Genomic DNA, 16,728 nt, shown 5'->3' with positions numbered 1-16,728 from the left:
CCAAAAAAAAAAAAAAAAAAAAAAAAAAAAAACACCAGCAACTTAAAACAGTCTTGTGTATGCATATAGTCTGCTGTATCAAATCCTCATGGTTACCACAAAGTGAAAATCTACAATAGATACACACAGCAAAAGAAAAAGGAATCCAAATACAACACTAAAGTTAGTCATCTAATCACAAGAGAAGAGAACAAAAGAGGAAGGGAAGAAGAAATGACCTACAAAAACAAATCCAAAACAAGTAACAAAATGGCAATTAGAACAAACATATATCAATTACCTTAAATATAACCAGATTAAATGCTCCAATCAAAAGACATAGACTGGCTAAATGGATATAAAAACATGACCTGTATATATGTTGTCTACAAGAGACCCACTTCAGATCTAAGGACACATACAAATAGAAATCAAAAGAAAGCTGGAGTAGTGATACTCATATCAGACAAAATAGACCTGAAAATAAAGGCTGTTACAAGCAACAAAGAAGGACACTACATAATGATCAACGGATCAAAGAAGATACAACAATTGTAAATATATATATGCACCCGAGGGGTGGTGGTGTGATGAATTTGGAGTTTGGGATTGATATATATATACTAATATGTATAAAATGGATAACTAATAAGAACATGCTGTATAAAAAAATAAATTAAATAAAATTCAAAAATTCAAAAAATATATATATATGCAACCAACATAAAAGCAACTCAATATATAAGGCAAATGCTAACAGCCATAAAAGGAGAAATCAACAGTAACACAATAATAGTGGGGGATTTTAACACTCCACTTATATCAATGAAGAGACCATCAAGACAGAAAATCAATAAGGAAACATGACACATTAGATCAGGTGGCCTTAATTGATATTTAGAGTATTCCATCCAAAAGCAGCAGAATACACATTCTTCTCAAGTGCACATAGAACATTCTCCAGGATAGATCACATCTTGGGCCACAAAGCAAGGCTCAGCAAATTTAAGAAACCTGAAATCATACCAAGCAACTTTTCCAATCGCAATGCTATGAGATTAGAAATCAAATATAAGAAAAAAAATTGTAAAAAACACAAACATGTGGAGGCTAAACAATAGGCTACTAAACAGCCAATGGGTCACTGAAGAAATCAAAAAGGAAAGTAAAAAAAAATACCTAGACATAAATGAAAATGAAAACATGATGATTCAAAACCTATCAGATGCAGCAAAAGCCGTTCTAAGAGGGAAATTTTTAGCAGTACAGTCATACCTCAGGAAACAAGAAAAATCTCAAATAAACAACCTAACCCTATACCTAAAGCAACTAAAGAGAGAAGAGCAAATAAAACCCAAAGGTAGTAGAAGGAAAGAAATCATACAGATCAGGGCAGAAATAAATGAAAGAGAGATGAGGAAAACAATAGAAAAGATCAATGAAACTAAAAGCTGGTCCTTTGAAAAGATAAACAAAATTGATAAACCTCTAGCCAGACTCATCAAGAAAAAAAAAAAGAGGGCTCAAATCAACAAAATTAGAAATGACAAAGGAGAAGTTAAAATGGACACCACAGAAATACAAAGGATCATAAGAGACTACTACAAGCAATTATATGCCAATAAAATGTACAACCTAGAAGAAATGGACAAATTCTTAGAAAGGTACAATCTCCCAAGACTGAACCAGTAAGAAATAGAAAATATGAACAGACCAATCACAATTACTGAAATTGAAACTGTGATTTAAAAACTCCCAACAAACAAAAGTCCAGGACCTGATGGTTTCACAGGCGAATTCTATCAAACATTTAGAGAAGAACTAACACCTATCCTTCTGAAACTCTTCCAAAAAATTGCAGAGGAAGGAACACTCCCAAACTCATTCTATGAGGCCAGCATCACCCTGATACCAAAACCAGACAAAGATACCACAAAAAAAGAAAATTACAAACCAATATCATTGATGAACATAGATGCCAAAATCCTCAACAAAATACTAGCAAACTGCATCCAACAATATATTAAAAGGATAGTATACCATGATCAAGTGGGATTCACCACAGGGATGCAAGGATTCTTCAATATCTGCACATCAATCAGTGTGATACACTGCATCAACAAATTCAAGAGTAAAAATCATATGGTCATCTCAATAGATGCAGAAAAATCATTTATAATATTCAACACCCAATTATAATAAAAACTCTCCAGAAAGTGGCATAGAGGGAGCTTACATCAACATAATAAAGGCCATATATGACAAACCCACAGCTAACATCATTCTCAATGGTGAAAAACTGAAAGCATTTCCACTAAGATCAGGAACAAGACAAGGATGTCCACTCTTGCCATTTTTATTCAACATAGTTTTGGAAGTCCTAGCCACAGCTATCAGAAAATAAAAAGAAATAAAAGGAATCCAAACTGGAAAAGAAGAAGTAAAATTGTCACTGTTTGCAGATGACATGACACTATACATAAAAAATCCTAAAGATGTTACCAGAAAACTACTAGAGCTCAAAAATGAATTTGGTGAAGTTGCAGTATACAAAAGTAATACACACAAATCTATTGCATTTCTATACACTAACAATGAAATATCAGAAAGAGAAACTAAGGGAACAATCCCATTTACCATCACATCAAAAACAATAAAATACCTAGGAATAAACCTACCGAAGGAGGCAAAAGACCTACACTCCCAAAACTGTAAGACACTAATGAAAGGAATCAAAAATGACACAAACAGATGGAAAGATATGTCATGCTCTTGGATTGGAAGAATCATTATTGTCAAAATGACTATGCCACCCAAGGCAACCTACAGATTGAATGCAACCCCAAATTACCAATAGCATTTTTTACAGAACTAGATCAAAACTCTTAAAATGTGTATGGAGACACAAAAGACCCTGAATAACCAAAGCAATCTTCAGAAAGAAAAACAGAGCTGGAAGAATCAGGCTCCCTGCCTTCAGACTATCGTATAAAGCTACAGTAATCAAAACAGTATAACACTGGCACAAAAACAGAAATATAGATCAATGGAACAGGATAGAAAGCCCAGAAGCAAACGCACACACCTATGGTTAATTGATCTACAACAAAGGAAGCAAGACTATACAATGGAGAAAAGACAGTCTCCTCAATAAATGGTTCTGGGAAAATTGGACAGCTACATGTAAAAGAATGAAATTAGAACACTCCCTAACACCATACACAAAAATAAACTCAAAATGGATTAAAGACCTAAATGTAAGACCGGATACTATAAAACTCTTAGAGGAAAACATAGGAAGAGCACTCTTTGACATAAATCAAAGCAAAATCTTTTTAAATTTGTCTCCTAAGTAATGGAAATAAAACCAAAAATAAACAAATCTGACCTATTTAAACTCAAAAGCTTTTACATAGCAAAGGAAAGCATAAACAAAACAAAAAGAGAAGCCACAGAATGGGAGAAAATATTTGCAAATGAAGTGAATAACAAGGAATTGATCTCCAAAATTTACGAACAGCTCATATGGCTCAATATCTAAAAAGCAAACAACCCAATCAAAAAACTGGGCAGAAATTCTAAATAGACATTCTCCGAAGAAGACAAACAGTTGGCCAAGAGGCACATGAAAAGATGCTCAACATCGCTAACTATTAGAAAAATTCAAATCAACACTACTATGAGGTATCATCTCACATCAGTCAGAATGGCCATCATCAAAAAGTCTATAAGCAACAAATGCTGGAGAGGGTGTGGAGAAAAGGGAATCCTCCTGCACTGCTGGTGGGAATGTAAATTGGTACAACCACTATGGAGAACAGTATGGAGGTTCCTTAAAAAATTAAAAATAGAGCTACCATATGACCCAGCAATGCCACTCCTCAGAATATATCTGAAGAAAACCATAATTTAAAAAGATACATGCATCCCAATGTTCATTGCAGCACTAATTATCATAGCTAAGGCATGGAATCAACCTAAATGTCCATCGATGGATGAATGGATAAAGAAGATGTGATACATATATACAATGGAATATTACTCAGCCATTAAAAGGAATGAAATAATGCCATTTGCAGCAACATGGATGGACCTGGAGCTTATCACACTAAGTGAAGAATGTCAGACAGAGAAAGACCAATATCCTATGATATCACTTATATGCGGAATCTAAAAAAAATGATACAAATGAACTTATTTACAAAACAGAAACACTCACAGACTTAGAAAACAAACTTAAGGTTACTTAAGGGGTAAGGTGTGGGGAAGGGGAGGAATCAATTAGGAGTTTTGGATTAACATACACACACTACTATATATAAAATAATCAACAAGGACCTATTGTAGAGCACAAGGAACTCTACTCAATATTCTGAAATAACCTAAATGGGAAAAGAATTTAAAAAAGAATAGATATATGTATATGTATAACTGAACCACTTTGCTGTACACCTGAAACTAACACAACATTGTAAATCAACTATACTCCAATATAAAATAAAAATTATTAATAAAAAAGATATGTAGGTTTACAGACTGGATCCCCTGAAGATCTCCGACAGATCACTTGGCCTCCTTTTACCTCATTTACAAGTGAGGTCAAGTACATGGGCTTTGATTTCAATCCCCTGGTTCGAATCCTGCTTCTGACATATCCTAGCTAGGACCTTGGGCAAATCCCTTTATTTTTCTGATTCTCTGTTTCCTCATCTATAAAATGGGGCTAATAATACCACCTTCCTTCATGGGGTTTGGCAAAAATTAAATTCTAAAAGTGCATGTAAACATAAAATGCTTATTTTATGGGTCAACACTGGGTTCATTAAGTGATGCTATTATCAGCTGTATCATCAAATGAGGGCTTGGGCTAGAAATCAGCTGTATCATCAAATGAGGGCTTGAGCTAGAAAATCTGAAAGATCTTTTCCTGACCCCAATGTTTGAGGTCTCTAAATACTGAGACCCAGAAATGCACTGAGTCTGCGGTGAGAATGGTTGAAATCATAAGCATTTGTCAGAGTGGAATCAATGACAGAAGCCACCCCTGGGACTCCAAGAACCTGCCTTTTGTATTAAGCATGTCTTTTACTTTTTGTATTCAGATGCTTTGACAGCTGGGGCCTTATGGATCCTGGAGGGACTGCCCTACCCTGAGTTACTCAATTCTTAAAGACACTGAACAACTCACTGAAGCTCACTTGTCAAATGCAAACCACCAATACAGAGCTCATAGGGCTTGCTCTATCTTGGGATCTCACACTATGAGCCACTATCCACCTGCCCTAATTCCCCCAGGCACCTGACAACTTAGGGAAGTCTCTGTGCCCCAGGGTCTGCTGCAGGTATTCAAACTAGCCAGTCCTAAGCCTGTTTACCCTGCCTGGCCCATTCCTTATACAGAAACCACAATAGAGGCTCTTGTCACATTCCTCCCACCCTTCCTTCTGCCTCCTGACCCACACAGGGGATTCCCCTCACCCCAAGTGCCCCCCTCCCCGAGCCAATGTGTCTTTCGCTTAAAATCTGTGAGCATAATGAACTACTATTTCAATGGCAGTTGTCTCCTGACCTGTGGGCCTCGCCACACCTAAGTAATAATAAAACCTATATTTTAAAATACCGGCTTTCTCCAGGACTGGGCTGGGGAAGCAGGGCTTGTATTCTCTCAGTTTACTCATCCATCTCCTGCATAAGATTGTAATATAGCTACTGCCTATGTATATGGTTGCTGTATGGGAATCAGAATTCCCTTTGGTTGCACGTGGACCAGAAGCACATGCTTGACAGCAGATGACACCTTTGCGAAAAAGAAAAGGCACCCCTTCCTGGAACTGAGCACAGCTTAGCATGTGGCGCTCTGGCTGGAGAACAGCCCCACTTGACCCCTGGTTGGTGTCTTTGTCCAGTGCACAACGTGTGCATCTGTATGCAGCAGCCCTGACTTCTGAACACACTGAGGACATTTCTTATTAACTCAGGATGGCCAGGGCTCAGAAATGAAGGTGGGAAGGAGAGGGGGAAAGGAGAAGGAGGGAGAGAAAAGACAAGGAGTGGTGAAGGGTGAGGGTGGGAAAAAGAGAATGCAAAAATGATAAAATGCTAGTTCTAATTCCTAAGGAAACAGTGATCTCTGCCTACCTGCCCTCTGCTCACTTTAAACCTATATTCTCTAACTAAGCTACAAATTTTTCAAGCTAAGTCTTTCATTAGTTAGAGTCAACCTTGATTTTTGGACTTGAACAATGTAGATCCAACTGAAAAAGGAGAGCCATGTGCTGTCTTTCTTTCTTTCTTTTTTTAACATCTTTATTGGAGTATAATTGCTTTACAATGGTGTGTTAGTTTCTGATTTATAACAAAGTGAATCAGCTATATGTATACATATATCCCCATATCTCTTCCCTCTTGTGTCTCCCTCCCTCCTACCCTCTCTATCCCACCCCTCTAGGTGGTCACAAAGCACCGAGCTGATCTCCCTGTGCTATGTCGCTGCTTCCCACTAGCTATCTATTTTACATTTAGTAGTGTATATATGTCCATGCCACTCTCTCACTTTGGCCCAGCTTACCCTTCCTCCTCCCCGTGTCCTCAAGTCCATTCTCTAGTAGGTCTGCATCTTTATTCCCGTCCTGCCCTTAGGTTCTTCATGACCTTTTTTTTTTTTTTAGATTCCATATATATGTGTTTGCATATGGTATTTGTTTTTCTCTTTCTGACTTACTTCATTCTGTCCATGTGCTTTCTTTACACAAAGGAAGTTGCCTTTTATTCAGGGGAACCACACTGTCAAACCTGGCTCTCTACACAGTCTAGTTTCAAGAATTACCAGCACTCTTTACTTTACAGATTGCTATAGGCATCATAGTTCATATAGTAATAATCTAGACACTGAAAATAAATACAGTACTAAGATATTCTTAGTAATAGATGCTATATTATTTTTCAATCTTCTTATTGGGAGGAAATCCACTCTACATAGCCTTTCCCAAAGCTAAACTACTTTTAAATTAGAAGCAAAATATTACAGACTCTAGCTGTGAAATATTTTTCTCTAAGTAAAGTGAAAAACCCATGCTAGATTTTTCTCCAATATATTCTTAACAGCATTAGACACAGAAAATGAAAGAACCACCTCTAATACTTGAAACCTCAAAATTTTTGAAAAATTTTGACTTGAGAATCATAAAAATGATAATAAAAGTGCAATAAGAAATGTTAATATAGTGAAGGACAGAGGGATTCATAAATATACTAAAGGAAAATAATGTTTGTAACTAAGTACAAATGAACGATGTTAGTTCTCTAGACAAGTTTATTCCAAGGCAGTAGTGAACTTCCACAGAGAGGAGGCATAACACAGCCAGAAAGAAATGTCAATGTTTGTAGTAGCCGTTAAAAGCTTTCTTTAAATGTGGACTGTTAAAAATCCAGTAATCCAGTTTGTGGTCTCAGAAACTTCCCCCACAGCACATGCAAAAAGCAACCCATCAAGTAGAAAAACTGGGCAGTCTTCCCACCCAGGTTCTTTCTTCCTGACCTTTTAGAAATACTACTTGAAATCTGGCTTCAAGTTTGATGTTCCTATGCCTGATGGCAACACTGGCAACCAGGTATGAGATTTATCCCAATTGTCATAACACAGCACTTACCTTGAGAGTGAACTTGGTGTACTAGCAACTGGACTGGCTTAGCTAGCAGGAGACCTGGATTTTAGACTCTACTCTGGCACTAACTGTAAGGTAAGGTCAAATCACTTAGCCCACTATATATCTTCATTTCTTAACCTGGAAACAGTTCTATTTACGGGCAGTTTAAAATAGAGTCATCAGAGTCATATTAATATCTGTAGCCTGTCTTGGTAAAGGTAAAAATGCATTGGACTAATCCATGACAGTTTCCACTACTATGAAACAATTTTGCTTCTCTTCCTTTGAAATATATAATAGTGTGTTAGACCAAGGAATACATATTTGGTCTTCCTCCTGGTTCCTGACAAAGAGCTTCTACAGCCCTTGGAATTTCCTAAGAGATGGGGGGAAAAGGATAATCTTTTGTTATTCATAATAAGCCCCTTTCAGCCATACCAGAGTTCATGCTAATGAGGTATTAGTTACCTCGTTACTGTCTTGGTTAGCCCCTAGATAGCTTCAAAATGGGGGCTGATTACAACATCGTAAATCAACTATACTCCAATATAAAATAAAATTAAAAAAAAAAAGAATAGGGGATGATTGTTAGAAGAACAAACCATGTAATCAAAAGGTGGGAACTTTCAGCCCTACCCCCGCCCTCTGGGAGGGGAGAAGGGCCGAAGACTGAGTTAATCACCAATGGCCAAGGATTTCATCAATCATGCCTATGTAAGGGGAGCTCCATAAACATCCGAAAGGGTGAGGTTTGGAGAGCTTTGGGGTTGGTGAATATATCACAGTGCTGGGGAGACTGCATGGAAGCTGCTCCCACCCATCCCCACAACAATTTGCCCTATGCTTCCCTTCTATCTGGTTGTTCCTGAGTTGTATCCCTTATAATAAACCGGTAATAGTAAGTAAACTCTTTCTGAATTCTGTGAGCTCTTCTAGCAACTTATCAACCCTGAGGGGTGGGACTGTGGGACCTGTGAGCTTATAGCCTGGAGGTCAAAAGCACAGGGCACCCAGATTTGTGATTGATATCTGAAGTGGGGTGGGGAGAGGAGGCATAAGCTTATGGAACTGAGCCCTTTACCTGTGGGATCTGTGCTAACTCTGGGTGGTCACTGTCAACAATTGTATTAAATTACAGGACACCCAGTTGGTGTCTGCATAGCAATGAAGAATTGCTTGGTCTGGAAAACCCCGGCATTTGGTGTCAGAAGTGTTGCAAGTAGAAACAGATCATAGTATAGGCTAAGATAGCTGTGGATACCTTAATGAATTCGTTACACATTAATAGAAGTGCATAAAGATACTATAAGCTAGAAAAAACAGTTCACGTTCAGTTATTTAAATACGAGACGGCAAACCCTCAGGGCCAGATACAGTCCCAAATAAATAATTTGTTTAAGTCATGAACAATAAAAGTTGTACACAACTAAATATTTTCTAGTATACTTACATTATTGCATAAAGCAAGAACCCCTAGAATTATTGTGGGAATGTCTAGAATGTCCACCCTGTTGCTCCTTATCCTGTCTCCTCCTCATGACTCAGTTCATCGGGATGGTCAGACTCTTTTAAAAACATCTTCTTCAGCATCCCAGGATACACTGCCTAAGATCACCATCTTCACAAAAGCACTACCATATCCAAGAAGACTTCTTAATTAGAGCAGCATGGCGAAGGGGAACAAGCCAAAGCATTAGAATCTGATAGACCTAGCCTGGAACAAGCCTCTTGCCACATATGACCCTGGACGAGCTATTTAATTTGTCCGACTTTCAGATTTCTCGGATAAAATAGGAATAATAATAAATACAAAGTTGGGTTTTTGTGGAAATTAGAAATAAGGTATAGATGATGCTTGGCATAGTTCTATGTTCAATAAATGTTAGCTACATATAATATTTATACAATTTGATATTTGCTTATAGACATACATATATAGTTACTCCGTGAGTATTCATTTCTTTCTCCAACTATACTACAAGTTCAATGAGCGCAAAATCTTTGCAGAGCACTGCTTTTGAATGGTTCACAATATAGTAGACCAGTTGGTATATGGTAGTGTAAAATCCATTTTCATACCCCTAGAATCACAGGTACATTAAGAGCTCCCAATATCCCTAAGAGGAAGAAATAAGATTGTTTTGACTGCAAAGAAAACAGTGGCCATCAGACTACCGCTGTGACTGAGGAAGGTCTGGGTGAAGGGTTCCTGAGTGGCTGACCCCTGAAGGGAGCGTGGGTATCCACAGAATGGGAGAATGAAAACCCTGGACGGAGGTCCCAGGCTGAACGGAGCTGTGAAGAGAGTTGGAGGTTTTGGGAAAATGGTGGATTATGGATGGTTAAAGACAGATTTATATGTCCCAGGCTTTTGAGTGAAGTCATGGAAATTGAGAAGCATGAGGAGGTATTAGAGGAGAAGCAGCCCAGAGACCTGAGTTGGGATTTGCTTGGCTCAGAGAAGAGCAACTTTCATGCAGAAGTAAGACCTGGACAGAAGTAACTGAACTTCAGTGTCCAAGAAAAGTACAGGAATGAGCTGTGGCCTGGTACTAGCCCTGAGGGTTTTGAAAAACATATTTTTGTAAGTATGACAATATAATTCTCAAAAAAAGTATATTATTTGAACTTTTTCTGTTTTACATTAAGGACAGGTGATTTTATACCTCTACAAAGCATTTCTGTCAAAAACCTAAATTGAGAAATTCCTAGAGATTATAGGATTGAATTTATACACCATGTTGATGTTTTACCTAAACAATCACAACAACCACGTTTAAACATCCCTAAGATATATGGCAGGAGCTGTCAGACAGAGGAATGACACTTCTTTGATATTAACAGAAAGAACATGGTCGCAGAGGTAGGAGATGTGTAGTTACCAAATTAATTTAATTTTCAATTCAACAAAGCCCCTGAGAGTTAAGGGACCTTTCTTAAGCCTGGATATGAAAGTTATCTTCACATGACAATTGGTTGCTTAAAGCTCAAAAGGAAGAGAATGTGAAGCAATAAACACAGCTCTTTCTGTCTGTATAAACAGGGCTGCCTGTTTCTAAAGTATCTAAAGAGGGACCCCCTTCGCAACAAAAATGTCTTTCGGGACCAGTAGAGCAGCAATGGGGACTGGGCCTATTTTTCCAAGTTCTTTTCTTTTTCTTTTTTTTTAATTTTTTTTGCGGTATGCGGGCCTCTCACTGTTGTGGCCTCTCCCGTTGCGGAGCACAGGCTCCGGACGCGCAGGCTCAGCGGCCATGGCTCACGGGCCCAGCCACTCCGCGGCATGTGGGCTCTTCCCGGACCGGGGCACGAACCCGTGTCCCCTGCATCGGCAGGCGGACTTTCAACCACTGCGCCACCAGGGAAGCCCCCAAGTTCTTTTCTGAGTTCTAATTAGACTTGGAAGACTCCAGAATTAGAATAAGTAAAATAGTAACAATCTCTTGTAAGCTGCCTAAGAGGATACCTACCTGTATATATACCTGCATCTTTAAATTTTACTCCTAAGAGCTTTAAGATATGAAAGGACATCTGGAATATTTATGATGATATCTTAAGGGCTCTTTTATTTAAAAAAAAAAGTTTAAATGTTTTACTCTGAGATTTGTCTTTCTTTCAGCTTTCCATATTTGAGGAGGCAGGCTTATCGTCGGTCCTACAGATCAACCATGGCACCAGTACCAAATGGTAGTAGACATTAGAATTGTCTCAGAAGAAGGCAGAAACCTCATCTCTTGGGAAATGCCTTTTTAAAGCTCAAATCAATGTGAGTGGCAGAGGTATAAATGAACAGGGAAAGGGGACCAAAACTAACTGTAAAAACATTCTACCATTGTACCCATACATTGCATGATGGACATAAAATGCTTACTACATAACTCTCTTGGTATAACCAATTTTTTTTGTTACTTCAGCTCTTATATTACCTTGAACGTGTACCCACACACACTTTTTCTTATGTTTCTCACTTGCTATTCTCCTAAATTTATCCCAACTATTTAGTTAAGGAATCTCTGATCTTCTGCAGTGGGTGAGGAGAGGCACAAAGCTAGCCACACAGTCTCAAAATTTATTGGAGAACCTTCTGCTTAAGGAAAAACCCTATTTAAAATAAATATCCTATTTGTTTTGTTTTGTCTGGGTAGGTAAACATAACTCTTAGAGCTGAAAACACAAGGTTTGTGGAGATTAAATAGACCCTCTTCAAATTTTAGCTGGGGCTTTATGAAGGGACTAAACCTAAGCTTTCTCTATATCTGGTTGTTTACCTTCTTTAAAAAGACCAGGGCAGGCTTCTTCCTGCAACCTAAAAAGGCTAAATTTACTTTGCCTATTTTGTGTATCAGAAAAGTGGCAGAGAAGGATTCAGAGACTTGCTCCGGGTCACACAGACCGTAAAAGACAGAGCCAGACTTTCTGTTCAGTGTTCTTTACCACAATAAACAGACATTTAGATTTTCTTTCTTCTGAAGACTCTTAAGAAGCATCAATGACAATAAGGCCTAATTCATTCTCCCTACCTTAAAGAGGCAACACTCTATTGCCTTTGAAACAGAATGTTCTGTGGCAAAGAACCTGGAAATGGAGGCTTACAGACCCCATGGGGACAGAACAAGGCAGAAAGGTTTCCCTCACACACTTACATATTCAATGCCCTAGACAGAAGGATGCCATCAGTTCAAAGTCACTTACCCAAATCTGAAGCTTGATTCTCTTTTCATTTTTGAATACAGTTTTGACTTTGAAATCAATCCCAACTGTGCTGACGAATGCAGATGTAAAGGAGTCATCCGCGTAACGGAACAGAAAAGATGTTTTCCCCACACTGCTATTGCCAATGATAAGCAATTTGAACATGTAGTCAAAGTTCTGATCAGAGGAGTCTTTCTGGCCGTACCTGGCATCTTGGGCAGAGGCCATCTGTGGTAAAACAAAACAAAACAAAACAAAAGAGGTGTGGATCAGTCTCCCATTTGCTATGAAGCTAGCAGCACACTCATTATTGGTCTTGCCAGAAACAGATGTCAGACCACTCAGGAGACAAGTTGAGAGAGTTCCCCAGCCTTCCTCTGATTCTGGTATCCATGGCAATAATTCCCTGCTGGAAGACAGAAAAGCAAATCTTACGGCTCTTTCCAGCTGTGTTGGTGTGTGTCACTGCTCAGCATTTAGAACGAATCAAAGACACAAAAGGAGATGTAACATGAAAAGCAAAGATATGAGGAGCTGGCCAGGGCATGTGGATTCTGAAAGTTTGTAATTCCAGTGATGGTGACACCAAGGTGGCTGAACAGCAGGGTGTTTCTTCCTGAGTCATCTAAATTATTAGAGTCTCTCTTATTTTCTAGGGAAGCACTCCCAAAGCCTATCTCTATTTCATCTATTTATAGCACTTTAAATCAACATCCTAACATATATGACCAACCTCTTTCAAATAAAAAATAATGATAATGACAAATACATAGGGTTCAAACAACGTGCCAGGAAATGTTAACTTACTTAACCCTCACCACACCCTATAGGTGGGTACCTTTATTATTTACATATTAAAAGGAGACAATTAAGGCTCAGAGATACTAAGTAATTTGCTCAATTTCACATACTTTGTAAGTAGTAGAGGCGGGTTTCAAATCAGGCGGTGTGGTGCCAGGGCTCATGTTCTTAATGCCTCCTACTCCCTGCCCCCCCAGCCCCGGTTCCCAGTGAGAACTAGGGGAATGTGTACACGTGCTCTAAAGTTGAAGTGGGAAATATTCATTGTGAGATTCATTAATGAAGGTCCCTACCTGGGTTCAAACTTTGGCTCCACCACCTACTGGTTTGGAACTTTTGCTTTTTTATTTTAAATCGGTGTAGCTCAGTTTCCTCTCTTCCGTGAAATAGAAAAAATTATTATCCAACTTGAAACACTTGTGAAAATAATAGATGATATATCTGCACAGCAGATATATAAAGCGCCTAGCAAAGAATAGAGAATAATCTCTATTATTAATTATAAATGCTCTAGATGGATTTTTCCTCATCTTTTTTGATGATCATTTTCACATCTATCAAAAATGGTGCAGCATTACTCTAAGTACCATTTGGCTCCATATAGAAAAGAAGCATTTAGAACGGTGAATCCCAGTGATTAGTGCATTTACTGGGTCACCTTTTTGGATGCTATGAATTCTTTGCCAATTGCTGTGCTGCCCAATACAGTAGCCACTAATCACATATGCCTGTTCATATTTAAACTAAGTAAAATTTAAAATTCAGCTCCTCACTCACACTAGCCATATTTCAAGAGCACAAGAGCCGCATGGGGCTTGTGGCTATGACACTGGACAGCGCAGGTTCAGGACACTGTCATAACTGCAGAAAGTTCTATTACTCAGTGCTAGGCTAGACAGTCTTTTTTCATTTCTTATAAAATCTGATTAATAATTACATATTTCTCTTGGAGGTATGGCAAAGAGAAAAGCCCCAGAAGATAGCGGAATGCTAGAAACAGTAGATAGTGCCTAGTCTCATCTAAGACCACATTGGTTGCTGAAATCGGGTGTGTGTGTGTGTGTGTGTGTGTGTGTGTGTGTGTGTGTGTGTGTGTGTAAGACAACTGAGGGAAAAAGAAAAGGGGAGATGGGGTGATAACGTATTCCCTTTCTACAAATACTCACTGCCAGTAGAACACAATAATATGAGCAAGAATGAAGGCAAAAAGAAAATCTGTATATATTATGAAATTTAAGGGCAATAAACATTCTGACTTCTTTTTTTTTTTTTGGTGGTACGCAGTTCTCTCACTGTTGTGACCTCTCCCATTGCAGAGCACAGGCTCCGGACTTGCAGGCTCAGTGGCCATGGCTCACGGGCCCAGCCGCTCCGTGGCATGTGGGATCTTCCCAGACCGGGGCACGAACCCATGTCCCCCTCATCGGCAGGCAGACTCTCAACCACTGCGCCACCAGGGAAGCCCATTTCATTTCTTATTAAATATAAGTTTAAGCATTTCTCTTTTTAAGTCCATGTAACCACATTGCTGTCTTCAGTAAATATGCCTTGTAATGACTGTCTGCCAGTGGGAAAAACTGGGCCAGTAAAACAGGCAGATATCATCATTTTCCTTTCTGGCCCTGGAGTCTGCGTGCTAAGATAAACTTCCCCCAACACAAGCAGCCCACCAAGAACAAAAATAGGATTATAATTCTTGACTCTCAGTTTGAACAATGATGTCTTGCTCTGATGACTTCTGACACCCCAGAAAGCCAGGTAACTATTTCATTTGACACTCCTATTCCTACAGACATAAGCCTTTCACCAATTAAGATTCCCCACTTATGGAGGTGCTAAGTTCAACCAGGCCTGCAAATGACCTTTGTTAAGAAGATCTTTTACCATCTTTTATATGAAGCAGCCCAGATACTACGTTCTGGATTAAGCATGTTCAGTTAAGCCACAGTTAGAAAATAGACTCTACAAGTTTCCTAGAGCTGCTCATTTTCTCAGTCTGACAGCCTACCATTACCCTGAGGTGGGACTCTAACTGAGTCCTGTGGATTTCTAGGCTTCCTTGAAAGAACATGTGATAAAGAAAGCCGCTATCAATCACAAGTGCTAGTCCAAAATTAGACCAACTCCAAAACCTGCAGAAATATAGACATCATCATTGTATGTACTTTTTAAAAGTAATTGTAGAGATATAGATAGAGAAAACCATACTGGAGTTTTCTCCAGCATGAGAAATAGAAGATGTTCAATTTTAAGGACAGATTATACCAGCTGTATTAGCAGCAAAGAAGGTGGTAGGAGCACTGAGGATGATGGGGCATGAGGCTGTTAGATATGTGGATCTAGATTCTCCAAGGGATTAATTAGAAGAGTTTGCTAACCTGCTATTCTTGAAGATGATGTGTGGTTTCTTTAAATTATTTCCTGATTTATATCCCCAAAAGTATTCACAGAGAGCCCCAAAGATGTGTATTCAGAACATATGTGTTTCATAAACTTTAGAATAATGAAATAAATCCTGGCTTAGGGAATGGAGAATTAGACTGCCCGAATCTTGCTGAGAATAGAAATGAAGCAATTTTTATTTACAAAACAGAAATAGAATTACAGATGTAGAAAACAATCTTATGGTTACTGGGGGCGGGGGTAAATTGGGAGATTGGGATTGACATAGACACACTGCTATATATAAAATAGATAACTAATAATGACCTACTGTATAGCACAGGGAACTCTACTCAATACTATGTAATGACCTATATGGGAAAAGAGTCTAAAAGAGTGGATATATGTATATGTATAACTGATTCACTGACCTGTACACCTGAAACTAACACAATATTGTAAATCAATTATACTCCAATCAAAAAAAAAAGATGAAGCAATTTGACAGCATATGAATGTCAAAGGAAAATATAGACAGTCACTATGTAAATTTACTAACAGTTCTAAATACTAAGTCATGTGAATGTCTCCAAAATTTTCATGGGAAAATATGAAAACAGGAGTGGGCATGAAGGAACCTCCAAGAGAGCAAACAGGATTTTATAAAAGATACATAAGAAACTCTTTAAATTGCATTAATCTTGAATAAATTAAAAAAAAAAGAATCATAGAGTGGGAAAGACTATTCAGCGAAGCCCTCCTTCCTACTCATCCCCAAGTGTCCCTCTTGTCATTGGTATTCTAGCCCAGCCCTTCACAGCGAGTGACAGAACGTTTGCTAGGCTGTGAAGCAGCCTATTTCATTGCTGAACAACTGCAATTATTATAAATTTCTTCCTTAGATTTGAGTTAAAATCTACTTCCCTGTAGCTTCTGTTCATGTGCTCCAGATTCTGCCTATGAATCAAAAGAGTGGATTCCTTTCCCAATCACAGCTCCATAAGCTTTCTCTCCTCCTTCCTGGATAATCTCAACTGCTTTAGCCCCTTTCTCCACCCAGGACATGTCCGAAAAATCCCACACGTCTTCTAGGTTAAAGGTGACATCTCTGCAGATGTTAAAGTCCCATGCATGGTTCCCACAATTGGTCACAATATTCCAGATATTTATCTGGTCGTTGCAGAGTGAAATAAGATTCTCATATCCTATCACATCTGACTTCAAAATA

General features: G+C 38.6%; 1 protein-coding gene across 1 annotated transcript in view; it reads right to left on the bottom strand.

The window, feature by feature from the left end:
• Nucleotides 1-16,728, bottom strand: part of RAB3C (RAB3C, member RAS oncogene family) — a 317,596-nt gene that overhangs the window by 277,605 nt on the left and 23,263 nt on the right. Inside the window, exon 2 of the mRNA XM_007453216.1 lies at nucleotides 12,318-12,545. Coding sequence (XP_007453278.1) covers nucleotides 12,318-12,545 — 228 coding nt within the window. The remainder of the gene's footprint in view (nucleotides 1-12,317; nucleotides 12,546-16,728) is intronic.

The sequence above is a fragment of the Lipotes vexillifer genome, unplaced genomic scaffold (assembly GCF_000442215.2).
Source record: "Lipotes vexillifer unplaced genomic scaffold, Lipotes_vexillifer_v1.1 scaffold366, whole genome shotgun sequence".
NCBI classification, from domain to species: domain Eukaryota; kingdom Metazoa; phylum Chordata; class Mammalia; order Artiodactyla; family Lipotidae; genus Lipotes; species Lipotes vexillifer.
Note: the sequence above shows the minus strand (reverse complement) of the source record. Positions and strands in the feature narration are given on the sequence as shown.